This window comes from Hirundo rustica, chromosome 16 (assembly GCF_015227805.2).
Source record: "Hirundo rustica isolate bHirRus1 chromosome 16, bHirRus1.pri.v3, whole genome shotgun sequence".
Lineage (NCBI taxonomy): Eukaryota > Metazoa > Chordata > Aves > Passeriformes > Hirundinidae > Hirundo > Hirundo rustica.
Window position 1 is genome coordinate 5,394,345 of NC_053465.1, and position 13,775 is coordinate 5,408,119.

The 13,775-nt window shown below is 48.7% G+C and overlaps 1 protein-coding gene across 1 annotated transcript in view; it reads left to right on the forward strand.

Moving 5' to 3' along the window:
- The first annotated feature begins 1,720 nt into the window (after nucleotides 1-1,720).
- Nucleotides 1,721-13,775, forward strand: part of COL9A3 (collagen type IX alpha 3 chain) — a 31,613-nt gene continuing 19,558 nt past the window's right edge. Inside the window, exons 1-7 of the mRNA XM_058422747.1 lie at nucleotides 1,721-2,012; nucleotides 3,131-3,208; nucleotides 7,519-7,554; nucleotides 8,128-8,199; nucleotides 8,475-8,528; nucleotides 12,872-12,907; nucleotides 13,506-13,529. Coding sequence (XP_058278730.1) covers nucleotides 1,947-2,012; nucleotides 3,131-3,208; nucleotides 7,519-7,554; nucleotides 8,128-8,199; nucleotides 8,475-8,528; nucleotides 12,872-12,907; nucleotides 13,506-13,529 — 366 coding nt within the window. The 5' untranslated portion in view covers nucleotides 1,721-1,946. The remainder of the gene's footprint in view (nucleotides 2,013-3,130; nucleotides 3,209-7,518; nucleotides 7,555-8,127; nucleotides 8,200-8,474; nucleotides 8,529-12,871; nucleotides 12,908-13,505; nucleotides 13,530-13,775) is intronic.

Sequence of the window (13,775 nt, forward strand, 5' to 3'; positions counted from 1 at the left end):
CACGTATTTATTTACCCATCCTCCTGGAGCTGTTGCTTGCTGTCTCCAACAAGAGGGTTCTCTGCTGGGCTCCCCATGGCACACACCTGCTGCTTCTTCCATGTGGAGATGATGCCCAATCTTCTCCACCTCTGAAACGTGCCCTGTGAATGTTTTTGGGGAAAAGACCTAATTCCTAAGACCATGCTGCTTGTTTAATGAAGTGCTTGGAAATCATAGAATCACAGTGGGTTGGGACATTGAAATTTGTCTTGGGCCAACCTCCCTTCCACTGGACCAGGTTGCTCAAAGCCCCATCCAGCCTGGCTCTGAGCACTTCCAGGGATGTTTCAGGATGTTTTGTGTTGCTTTTGCAGCTCTTCCCACAGGTGTGGTGCTCTGCAGAGTGAACCAGGACTCAGCATCCCCTGGGGCCCCGGGAGGAGGGCACCTGCCCAGCCTGGCTCTGGGAGCTTCAGTTCAGGGTTTTTTCCCCTCAGGACGCAAGAACAGGGGAGTCTTTGTGGTACCAAATCCTCTGTGTCATCGTGTCTCCTCAGCTGTGCTGCCTGTGGGTGTGGGTTGAAAGGGTTACTGGGAATCCTTTTGGTCTCTGGGATGGGTTTGAAGGTGAACGCTCCCAGGGCTTTTCCTGTGCTGGTCATGGGCAGGTTCCACCTGCTGCAGCCCCCCAAGCCCTGGCTTGCTCTGCACGAGGTGTGGCTGAGGAATTTGGGTGCTTTGCCTTCCCTCCTGCCATCAGCTGGCCTCAGTGTGGAGGAGGAGGTACAAGCTGTGCAAAGCTGCTCTCCCTCTTCGGGGTTTGGGGTGTCTAATAAAGGATTCCAGTTACTCTGAAGCTGTCAGAAGACATAGACACACATTTCCTTTCTGTCTCCCAACTGCTTGTTCCACAGAATCTTGTGGGAACTTGGTAAATCTGAGCCTCTGCCGAATCTCTAGGAATGCTGGCTGCTGGGGAGCTGGACAGACAGACACTGTGCTCCTACAAGCCTCCTGGTGTAAAGATGCCAAGCTAAAATCAGGTGTTTCAGTTTCTAAGCTTTGATTTTCCACACCTCCTCTTGTGTTCCTGATCAGATGAGCTGTGTCATTTCAGCCCAGAGGAATCTGGCCACTGTTCCACTCCACTTCCAAGCCCTGCTTTGGATGAAGTTGTCTTTAATCAATAAAGGGAATCCTGAAGCTCATTGCAGGAGATGCACCTTCATTAATCCATTGCCATTTGGGATCACCAGGGAACTTTCCTCCTCTTCCTTCCTTAGAGTATTTCAAATATTTCTGTGTGGATTTGAGAATGTTCCTCCTTTGCTTTCCTCCTTGTATCTGTGATTGTCTGTTTTCTGACCAGCATTCACCACTTCTCAAGGAATCGGTTCTTTTCAGATCGCCCTAAAAAAATACCCAAACCAGGTGTGAACAACCTCCAGAGCTAACAAAGCCCCTCAACAAAGCAGTAAGTGCATTTCTCTGTGGTGACTGTGCACTGTCACAGGTTTCTTAATGTCTCTGCTGGAATTAGGTGGTCTCAGGCCACCCAGTGTTGCTTTTTACCTGTCCGCAGAGGTGGTGGTGGGCTTTGGGAAATGTCCTGGGTGAGACCTAAGGACCAGCTTTGTATTTGCAGCTGGAATAACGCAGTTTTGCTCCTGTGTCCCGTCTCCCAGCCCAGCCCTTCCATGGGCTCCCGGAGCAGGAGCTGCCCAGCAGGGCAGGAATGAGAGCGGCTCTGCCTGCCTGCTGCTCCCCCTCCTTCTCCCACCTCCTCTCCTCCAAGCTCGGCCCCTCTCGCCTGGCTCCAGCTGGAGCCACAGGTTTATCTGGAGGCGAGGAGTCCCTGCTCTGTAAGCTGAGCCCCGGGAGGAGGAGGAGGGATCTGCTGGACCCTGGAGGAGAAAGGGTTTGGCCGCCCCGGAGGAAAGGGAGAGAGGCAGAGCCTGGGCACCATGGCTGGATTCTCTGCTCTTGGGCTCCTCTCCCTGTGTCAGCTCTTGGCCACAGCATCAGCTCAGGTGAGAAACCTCGTTTGTGTCTCGTGCTCCAGAAAAAACCTGTAAGGGTAAGAGTGGTCTGTGTGGGGTGAAACGTGGCAATAGGCAGGTTATTGTTCTAAAGTTTATCACAAATATGTGCCTGGGTTTGTACCTGTGTGGGTAGGTGTAGGAACTGCTGCTTTATGTTTCTGGGGAAGTGTTGTTTTCCCATTCAGGACTGCAATTATGAGAGGGAAAGCCTTGCAAAGGGAAGATCTGTTGATGCAAGGAAAACAATTTGCTTTTACAATGAAGTAACAGATTTCCAGCAAAATTGATCTGATCTTATCTGGGTCTTTATCTGAATCAGAATTTCTTACTCGTTCCATCAACCAATTTCCAAATTTTATACTTACAGCATGTTTAACCCTTGCTCGCTTGAGACATGAAGCTGTATTGAACTTCCCTGTCTGGTGTTAATCTTATTGTCCGGGGAAGTGACTCCTCAGTGAGTTTTTCATTGTTAGTAAGGAATTTTTTTCAGCCTAGCTTGGGAATTCAGAGCTCTGCTGCTCTGAAGCAGAACTGCTTCTACAATGAAGCCTTTGTTCCCTGACGCTACAGTAAGTTGCTCTCTGGAGCCCTCTCCATAGAGAAGTCATTTATTGGCCCTTTCTTTCCTTCCCCCCTCCTCAGACCTTTCCAAAATCCCAGATTTTCAAGTGGCATCCTGCTCAGAGAGGAGACTTTCCCTTTTTCCTCCTACCTTCATTGGTGTCTGCCTGGCTTTGCCATCACGGCACCAGACTGGGGCTATAAATCAATTATTTCTACCAAGCACTTGGCACCTTTTCCATGGGCTTTGCATTCCCTCCCCTGCCCAACCCAAAATGTGCCTGTAGCCAGAGCAATTTCCTGTGCACCAAAACCCCTTTGCTGCCCAGTGACCAGTTTGCATTCCCAGGATAGGCCAGCAGTAAAAGGAGCTGGGGATGTGCTCAGTCCCAAGGGTTTTCCAACTGGAGCAACGCTCAGCCCAGCCAGGCTGGCAGGGGGTGCAGATTTAGGGTTAAGCTGTAGGACTCCACTGATTTCTGATCTAGCCCATGTGTTCATCTTGATGGAAAAATAAGCTCTTGTCTCTCACCTTTGCCCAGTCCCTTCCGAGAATTGGACCACAAGGCCCTCCTGGACCACCAGGACCCCCTGGACCATCTGGCAAGGACGGCATTGATGTGAGTGACACGGGGCAGGGGTGGGGCAGGGGCAGAGCCAAGGGGGCAGAGAAGCTGCTCTTGTTCTCCAGATCCACAGCCTCTGGACATCCTTCAGGGGATGGAGCTGGAAAATCGCTGTCCTCACAGGAATCCTCCTTCTGCAGGAGTCTGAGCAGAGAGTGCAGGCGCTGAGCAGGTTCTGTGCAGGATCAATCCCCTGTCCCCAGGGAGAGCTCAGGGTTTGTGACCCTGCTTGCAGAGTGGAATGTTTCTCTTTTGGCACAAGGCTGAGTGCAGGGGTACGATGTGTGTGCGCTCAGCGCACGTTCAGCAGCTCAGAGACAGATTTATGTGGGAGCGTCTGCGCTTCTAGAGAGGCTACAAGAGACTCGAATATGCAGCACTGGACACTGCTTTTGTCTTACTAATTTTATTTCAATATTGTCATCATGGTTATCCCTCACTTTGGTGCATGATGTGTCAGGTTCTGGCTCTTGTGTTGCCAGACATGAGTTTGTAGTGGCCTAAAAGGCAAATAAAATGAAGAGTCTTTGTTTCAGCTGGCAGCTCCTTACACCTCCTGCAGAGGGAGAAGACTACATAACTCAGGAGTTAATGGAGGAGAAAATCTTGTTCTGTTACTTTTAATTGATGTTGCCATAGAAATTAAAACTATTGCTCCCATGCATCTGTTGGATAAGGACTGAATTTCCTGTAGTTGGCAGTGGATAAAATGAGCATCAGATGGACCTCCAGCAAGATCACATCAAATGCAAAAGTCTGGGTTCCTGCTTCGATTTTCGAGTTTGAACAGCTCTTGTCTCTCTGAGCTGCTTATGGAATAGTGCAGGGGTTTTTAAAGCTCAGCTGAAGTACATTTATTGGAACTGGGCCCTTAAGCAACCTTGAAAAAAATCTATTCATTCCATGCAGGCCATTTTCTTTTGGATAAGGAGGTAAAAAAAAAAAAAAAAAAAAAAGTCTGAGTTCGCTGGTACCCGGTGAACAAGGAGTGTTTGTGCCTGCAGTGGGGAGCTTCCCCTGCGGCTCCCCGAGCCAGGCTGGGCTGAAGAGAGAACCTCATTGATTTCCAGCTGCTCCCTCCGAGTGTCCTCCTGGCTGAAGGACTCTGTGTTCCTGGGAACCTCCCTCTGGTTTTGTAGCGTGAGGTGTTCAGAGCTGGCACCTCGGCACCTTCCACTGGTTTTCGTGGTGTGACAGGAGGCTCCGGGGCCGCCTCAGAGGAGGGCAGAGGACGCTGGTTCCCGTTGGCAGCAGGGGAGGGCCCGCAGCAGCACACGGCTGCGGCCAGCACGCTTCGGGAAAGGCTGGCTGGGATCCTCTGTGGGAGCAGAAAGAAGGGTTTGGGAAGGATGAAGCCCTCCAGACTTCAAATTTGAACTTCTGCAGAGAGGAAATGGGAAAGAAACGCTGTAGTTCAGTTCCTGCTTTCTACAGGATATTTCATTGTGGAACAGCACCAGCGTCACTTCTGATTGCTCTTGGAAGCAGGAGCCTGGGGACGTGTCAGTCCCAAGGACCTACACCCCTTCATCCACAACTGAAAGATTTGGAAGGCTCCCCGTGGGCCAAGATCAAACAACAACATCTAATTAACGTGAAGAACTTAGTGCTAATGAATCAAATGGCTGCATAAAGCGTTAAAGGTGCAAAGTCCTGCAGCGCCAACCTTTGGCTACTCAGAAATATTCTCTTGTTCGAACAGACTGAAGCCCATCCCTCCTATGGATGGAGGGTGTCAGGTGCCCAGTGCAGGTGAGGTGGTCTGGCTGTCCAGGGACAGGCTCCAGGATGGTTCCTGCTCTTCAGCAGGACTTTGAGTCCTTTCAGGAACTGCACAGGAGATGCTGGGCTGTGGCTGGTGTTGAGCAGCCTCCCTGCTCACGAGCCGCCCTGTTCTGTCAGCACACTCCAAAAAATGATGACACATAAAATTCAGCCCTGTTCTACATTTTCCCAGTGCTGCATGGGGAGAGTCATGTGGATCCTGAGTGGCAGTGTCAATTATGCCACTGCAGACTGAAACTGGTATTTCATTTTTCTTTTGGTGCTGAGACTTTTTTTTTTTTTAATAATTTGCAACTGAAAATTTTCTGCAGTGTATTCCTGGACTCTGTCAGCCACTCCAGCCAGGTCATTTTGACAGGTGACTTTGGGTGGAAGTGGTGTGGAAGTGTTGCTGGGTGGGTGCTGCAGAGGTGCTCAGCAGTCTCTTACCATCAGCTGTGGGCAGTGAGAGGTGCAGAGCATGCAGCTGAATTATTCAGGATATCTGCTTGGATGAACTCCATCAGCACAATTTCTCCAAGGTCCTGCTTTCATCCCTGCCTTTCAGGGGGAGCTGCAACATTAAGTCCCTCTGAAATATTTTATAATTAAAGCCTTTAACAAGCTCCTTGTTTCTAACTCAGTAACAAGCAAAATCTCTCCGTCCCAAGGCTAGAAACAGCATGTTTTGATGGAAAGAGCTAGTGACAAGTTCCTGTGAATTATTTCTGGGGATGTAATTCCCTAAATTGCTAATAAGCAATTGTCACTTTTCAAAAATCAAGCTTTTTTTTTTTCCCCTCTACTTTCTGTCTCCTGGCTTGACTTGCTGAGAAGGAGCAAACTTCCTTCGCTCTCACGCAGCACCAGGAGAGCATTTCCTCTTGCTGACAGCCCTTTCCTCTAATTCCAGTCACCTGGCACTGGGGGTGCAAGCACTGATTAGGGTTTGATTCAGCCCTCTGAAGTTCTGGTGCTCCTGCAGAGTCCTGCAGGGCTCCACCAGGACAGGATCAAAGTTTTCAGACGGTGCCCAGCAGCCTCTGCTGGTGCTGTCACCTCCCTGGGCAGATTCCCACCGCAGAGGGAAGGAAAAATGCAAGGGGCTGGCAATCCCAGGTGCTGGAGGAGGCAGCAAAACCACCCCTACTGCCATTTCCAGCTGCCTTTTCATTTCAAAAGAACTGCTGCTTTCATTTCCTTGGCAGGGAACCTTCCCCAGCCGTGGCAGTGATAACTATTTATGGAAAAGCTGTGGGCAAAGGGTACTGAAGGAGTTGCTTCAGCAAGTCAGGGCATAAAGATGCCTCTGTTCAGGGACCCTCTGGTCAGTCAGTGGTGCAGGACATAAATCCTGAGCAGCTCTAGGCTGGAGAGATTTGCCCACAGCCTTCCCAGTAAATACAGAGACGTGCTGTAAATCCCACAGCTCTGCAGATGTCTCCTGGCTCCTGATCTCCAGGCCCATGGTGGGATGGGGTTATTTCCAGCCTTGCTCTGGTAATATCCACCCTTCTTCCACAGAGATTTTATCCTGCCAGGGTGCCAGCTTGCCCCTTCCCCTCTGCTCACCCAGTGCCCTTCTCCTAAAGGCAGAGGGCAGGGTGCCCTCTGGACTGGGACACAAAGTGTGCTCCCATCAAAGAGGGATGTGCTGGAAACCAAGCTCCAGGCAAGCTCCTGCTGTTCCCAAATGTTTGATTCCTTTGGGGCCTTACAGCAAAATGGAAATTGTTATCTGGAGTCCACACACACGCTTATGAATGGCTTTACAACTGGCTGAGCTGGAAGAAGTGATTAAAGGCTTAGGAAATATTGTCTCACAAACACCTCCAATGCTGTTCTTAAAAGTTTCTTTTTGTTAGAATAGGAAAAAAAAAAAAAAAGATAGAGTGCTTTTGAAATATTGTGTGAAAGTTGTGTTTAACCCAGACTGTGCAATTGGATTAGGTGGAAATCAGTTGGGGGCTGTGCTTGTTCGCTTCTCCTGTCCAGGTTTAGTCGTATGAAGAAAATCGTTGTAGACAGTTTGTTCATTCTTCGCTCTGTGGTAATCCCCAGCTCCTGGCGGTGCCACAGCTTCACACTGTGCCTTGGAAAGCTGGAGTTTATCCCTGTGTCCCTCTGTCCCACCAGGAAGGTGTTTGGAAGCCGCGACTCCCATCCAGCTTCCTCCCTGCCCCACTCGCAGCCAATCCCAAGTGCAAATAAATCCTGTAAAATTTAAAAACGAGTTAAAAATTTATTATAAAATATAAAAACTGTATCTGGAAGAAGCTGAAGGTCCTGGGGGCACTGTTGAAGAGCACTGGTTTTCTCTGGAGGGCTGGGGCTCTGGATTTCCCCCAATCTGCTGCAGTAGGTGTTGGGAAAGGCTGTCCAGGCTCATCCTGCTGAGGGTTTAGAGCACTCAGCTCTAAAGCGAGCAGGGGAAATCCTGGAGCGGGCACGAGGAGAGGTTTGAGTGCAGATGGGAAGCCTCAATGGAAAAAGTCAATGAAGAGAAGTTCAGCACTAACAGTTTTTTCTCTTCCCTCTAGGGAGAGCCAGGCCCTCCTGGTTTGCCAGGCCCACCTGTGAGTATTTCCTGCTCGGCACTGACTTTTCCATCCTTCTGAGAGGACACGGGGCACGAGCTGGCACTTAGAGCCTCACTTCCCTCTTCATCCTCCACGGAATTCCCAGGAGTGGGAGCAAACACATTCTCCTGCTTCATTGCTTTAGCGGTGCGATAGAATGAAAGTTAAATGAATGGCTGAAATCAGTGGGATAAAGCTCGTATAATGACAGGTGTCGTGGCACCCAGCCACATCCCGTGGTTGTTTTTGGCACTGCTCTGAGTCTGCTTCAGCCCCTCACTCTGCCAAGGGCTGCTCAGAGCTGCACCAGGGGGCAGAGCCCTTTGGCCATTTACTGCATCCCTTCCTAGCCCCTGCTAAGAGCAGCTTGTGAGCGGGTGGGGATGAGCCAAAGCACTGGAATTTAGGGCTTGGATACGGATTCATAGCAAGGGTCACCTCTCTTCGTGGCATTCTCCCATGTTGCGTGGTGTGGGGTTAAACACATCAACAAATGAGCTTCCATCCTTGCGTCCTCACCACGCTTCTCTTGTTATTTTGTGATAATAATTGGCTGCTTACCTCCTGTAGGGGCCAAAAGGTGCGCCGGGAAAGCCTGGAGCTGCAGGTGAAGCTGGATTGCCTGGCCTTCCTGGAGTGGATGTGAGTGTTTGGTCATCTCCTCTTAGGTCTTTTAAACCTTTCACATGGGCAGGAGCGTTTTCCTGATGTGTCTCACCAGTCTTCTCCCCACTGGAGGAGGAATGGGAGTCCTGGACCTCCATCTGTTTCTTGCATGTTGAGAAATTGAAGGAGAAATTGAAGGAGAAATTGAAGGAAAAACACCTCTAAGTTGGATTAAGGAAGATGAGAACAATTTTGAGCAGTGTTGCTGACAGGATGGCACTCTCTTGATCTTTTGGTGGTTTTTTTTACAGGGTTTAACAGGAACTGATGGCCCACCTGGCCCAAATGGGCCTCCAGGAGACCGTGTGAGTACCTCATTGCATCCTTTAAATAGTCAATGTCACTGGTTGTAGGGATGATTTTCACATTCTGCTGTAAACTGGTGATGTTCAAGTGCTGATTCTGATGTAAACCCTTGCAGAATACTTGGATCCTTGAAGTGCAGCCCCAGGTGGTTTTTCATTAGGCAGGGCTTGAAATCCACCTTTCTTTCACATGGCTTTGACCCTGCTGGGGTTGCCTCAGTGGTGGCTGTACTGGGGATTCCTCAAGTATCCAAAAAGTTTCTTGAAGCAGTCGACAGACTCAGTTGTGAAGTTTATCAAAGTGAAGTTATTTTGGCCTTCATTTCCAGTCCGAGTCGGCAGATCTGTGTTGCTTAAAATTAATGCTACTGTGTATTAATTGTTTGAACTTTTGCCTTTTATTATTTCTGGAACTGTCCATATGGTTGCATTATTAGTTGCCATGGTGTTCCCCAGCCAGCCTAGCAAGAAATTAGAGGGTTTTTTATTTCCTGCATATTCCAGCTCTGCTGAGGGGCACCACAGGGACAGAGGAACCACTGCCAGAGATGATACAGCTGTCCTTGAGATCATCCACAGTCATCACCCACCCTTAGGCCTCCCTGTGACATTAAGAAATAATCATTAATGAGCCACTCAGCACAGACTGTGATCCAGCATGGCTATTATCCTGTATCCCTGATGGAAATATAAGGCTTGTGTCCACAGCTGGCTTGTTGGCCTCTTGGATTCAGGGCTGCAGCGATGAGCTGGATTTCTGTAACTTGTTCAGTATATCCCAATAATCCACTCGCTGCCGCAAGGACTTACTCACATCTAAAAAAAATCTGAGTTATTTAAGGGGATGAGTGCTACAGCCATGTATTTGTGATGTACTCTTCTTCCTTTCCCATGTGATGGGCACAGTTTGTGTGGCCACTGGGAAAGTTGAGTGGTAGGACCCAAACACCCTGGTCACAGCTCCAAACACCCTGGTCACATCTCCAAACACCCTGGTCACAGCTCCAAACACCCTGGTCACAGCTCCAAACGTCCTGGTCACATCTCCAAACGTCCTGGTCACATCTCCAAACGTCCTGGTCACAGCTCCAAACACCCTGGTCACAGCTCCAAACACCCTGGTCACAGCTCCAAACACCCTGGTCACAGCTCCAAACACCCTGGTCACATCTCCAAACACCCTGGTCACAGCTCCAAACGTCCTGGTCACAGCTCCAAACACCCTGGTCACAGCTCCAAACACCCTGGTCACAGCTCCAAACACCCTGGTCACATCTCCAAACACCCTGGTCACAGCTCCAAACACCCTGGTCACAGCTCCAAACACCCTGGTCACAGCTCCAAACACCCTGGTCACAGCTCCAAACACCCTGGTCACAGCTCCAAGCCTCTGCCCATCACCACCACCCTAAACCCCACTCCTTTCCTGTCCCTTGTGCCCATATTTCTCCCCAGAAATCCTGGCCACTCTCAGACATTCCGTGGCGAGAGTCCAGCAGCCTCTGGGAACGGATCCCTGATTTTCCCGGTAGGGGAGCTCAGGACCAGCCGTGGAAGGCTGTGAGCAGCTCTGTGCCCTGTTTTGGGCTGGGTGGCAGTGCTTGCCCGTGCCCAGGGTAGCACACAGCCCCTGCCTTGCAGGGGAATTGAGCAGGTGATTTCTGGGCACCAGAACTCCCTGTCTGGCTGCAGGCAGAGCCCCCAGGCAGAGCTGCCCTGGCTGCACGCTCGGCTTTGCTGTGCCTCCCCACATCCTGAGCTCCAGCTGGCAGCACGGGGCACACCTGGGACCCCTCGTCCCTGATGGGAGCTTTTCAAGGTCAGTGCTCCATCTGGGAAATTGTTTTAATTGGTCTAATAAAAGCCTGGGAAAAGGGAAGACCTCTAAAGCTGTAGCACTCCAAATGGGCAGCATTGTTAGCCTGACTTGCTTTTTTCCCTCCCTGTCTTTTAGAACATATTTCAGTCTTGCAGGACTCGCTGGAATAAGCTGTTTACTTATTGCTGCGGGTTTGAATTCGTGCTTAACACTTTGATTTCTTCTAAATGAGCTTAATTTTTTGAACTGGAGTGTCTGAGAGCAAAGCTGTGTAGCAGAGGGAAGTGGGCTCATGGAAGCCAGTTTTCAGTAACACTTTATTGCCAAACATTTCCAAAAGGATTTACATCTTAAACATCTCTTGCTGCTCTCAGCATCCATTAGCTTTTCTCCTGCTTCTGCTTAAAGACTGATTAGACCAAGTCTACTTGTTTTTGGGGTTTTTTTTTTCAGTTTTAAAGCCCCTTTGTTTTTAGCTGGGGGTGAGCTGTCCTGACCCCCATGCTAGATATCGGTGTCCTTCATTTGGAAAGTTCTCAAAGGCCATTTTGAAGTTTGCTGCTTTCCAATGAAAGCAATAAGGAAAAACATAATTATTCACTTCTATTTATGAAAGTCGTAATAATCAAGTATTTTCTATGCTCCACAGTTGTCTATTCACAGAGTAAATTACTACAAAGTGAAAAATTACAGTGATAGCGTTTTCTAATCAAAAGAGAAAGAACATTGTCACCAGGAGAATGAGTCGAGTCAGAAAATGTTATTAAAATTGAGATGTAAATCAGAGTCTCTCTGCCTTAATGCAGCAGCACCAGCTCACTCGGGGACTTCAGGATCTCTTACCTTCCCAGCAATGTTCACTGCTGCATTCTGCACCTTACACCCTCCCAGGTATCAAAATTAGGGAGTGTAGAGGGCCAGCGTTTGGCATTTGGGGCGCTCTGCCAACTTTCTGGCCTGTTGGACAAAGCAGAAAGGGGCGATGCAGCTGCTTTCAGATTTAGGGAGCAGGTCAGGACGTGCCAGGAATTCAATGTTTTCCTTGCATTAGGAGATCCCAGCTTGTCCCTTACAGCCAGCTGCAGTTGTAAGGATTTTTAGCCTGAAGATAGAAGTGACTGGAGGCAGAGCAGAGTAACCTGCAGCAGCAATGAGCTGACATTCAGAGCACGGCTGATTTTTATTGGATTACAATCCTCTGCTCACAAGACCACTCTTAACAAGGCCTTGGGTCCTCTGTGTCTTTCTCCTTAAGCTTAACAAGGGAAAACATTTCTAATCTCCTTTGGCCCACAGAGCATGAGGAGAGGGCAGGAATCATCCCTGGGGTCACACGGGGAGCTGTGTGTGCCGGGATATTCCCCAGGTCTGCCCATCCACCTCCTTCTCCTGGTCCCAGGGGCTGACACCATTTAATTCCAGCTCAGGACATCATCCTCCAGACGTTTCTGTGCAGCATTTTGGGGGTGTTTGGATGTTTGTTTAATTCCAGCTCAGGACATCATCCTCCAGACGTTTCTGTGCAGCATTTTGGGGGTGTTTGGATGTTTGTTTAATTCCAGCTCAGGACATCATCCTCCAGACGTTTCTGTGCAGCATTTTGGGGGTGTTTGGATGTTTGTTTAATTCCAGCTCAGGACATCGTCCTCCAGATGTTTCTGTGCAGCATTTTGGGGGTGTTTGGAAAAGAGGTTTGTGCTGGTGAGAGGCCATGGAAGTTTTGTCCCTGTGCAAGGAGATGTCCCTGTTTTGTCCCTGCACCCTGGTCCCCTGGAAGCTGTCCCTGTCCATGGCAGGGGGTGGAAGGAGATGATCTTTAAGGTCCCTTCCAACCCAACCCGTGCTGGAATTGTGTTTCGGCATTATCGCCCATAATTAATCTGACAGCCTGCTGGGCAGCTGGCAGCAAAGGGGTAAGGGGATCTCTCTGTGTCCTTATCTTCAGTCAAGCAGGAACCTCACAGCTCCAAGAGTGACTGAGTTCTACTCTGAGCCATCAGTCCACCAAGCTCCAGTCAAGCCTAAGAGCAGAATGCAAACTGGGAAAAGGAGACGGGGGAATTGCCAATGAAGCAAGTGAAGAAGCAGAAGCTGCCAAATCTTTGGCTTTGCTTGAAAGGAAAATCGATGAATTAATAAAATTCCCTCAAACAAATCCAAATTTTCTTAATAGTTTTAGAAAAATTAGTTATTGGATCTACATGTGTTATGAATGAGACAATTTCAAGCAGATAGAATTCAAGTTATGAGCATTATATATTCATGGAAGAAGATATTTAGATATCCAACTGAGGCCAGCATGGAATTCCAGTGTAATTATCCACAAGTTTTTGTCCTTATTTGTGAATATAAGGACAAAGTTCAGTGTGAATTCAGCTGAGCATCTCCAGTTGTGTCCTGTTTCTGCAAGACAGAACTCTGGAGTTTCCAGAGATTGGTGTCAAGGAGAGCAGACCTTGGTGAGTCCCCATATGGACGTTTCTCTTCCATCCCTGCTCATTTTGATCCTGTTTTATTCCCACAGGGTGCATTGGGACCTGCTGGGCCGCCTGGACCAGCTGTAAGTACCTCCCAGAACAGCACAGGTGATAAAAGTGTGGAATATTATGCCAAAGAGAGGATGGGGACCTTTGTGTCCCAAAAAAAAAAGAGTGAGAATATATTCTCACCAGAATGAGTGAATATATTGTATGAAATGTTTAAATATGTATGTGTGACCTGTTCTGGTAACACAGACCTGGTTTTATTCTCTGAGGTTTGCTCTAAAAGCAAACCAGACTGACGCATGTAATGCTATCATAATTATTGGACATTATCCAATGTCTAATCAAAATTAAAAGGAAAAGAAAAAGGAGAAATAGATAAACTGGAATGTTGTCTTCCTCTCCATGTCCCGCTCCTGTGTCAGCACACGTCTCTTTTCTTACAGACGTCTCACAGGTAACGGAGATGGAAAGGGAATACAAATTATTAGAGTCAGCAAAGGGATTCATCAAGACTGCTCTGATTGCAAATTATAATCATTAGGTGCAAGGGAGTGATAAGGCAACTTAGAACAAACAAACAAAAAAAAAATAGCAGCATTTTGCAAGGTTTTCTTTTCTTCCTGTGTGTTCAGTTTCTGAGTGACCTTTTACTGTCTCAAATGTTGTTTCCAGGGCAAAGGGCTACCCGGACCTCCAGTAAGTAACAAGAATTTTTTTTTTCCCCAAAAAAAGTTATAAATTAAGATTCTGATTTTATTGGATACCCTGAGCGTTGGCAAACCCACCCCAGGGCTCAGGTCCTTTTCCTGTGCCAGGCAGAGGGATGTGGAGTCCAGCAGATCACGGACCTTGTGGGGTTTTATCCTCGCCCCCACCCTGGGGATGCTGGCTATGGAGTAAATTCAAGGCAAAGCAGCTTTGTGAACAGTGCAAGTGACCAGT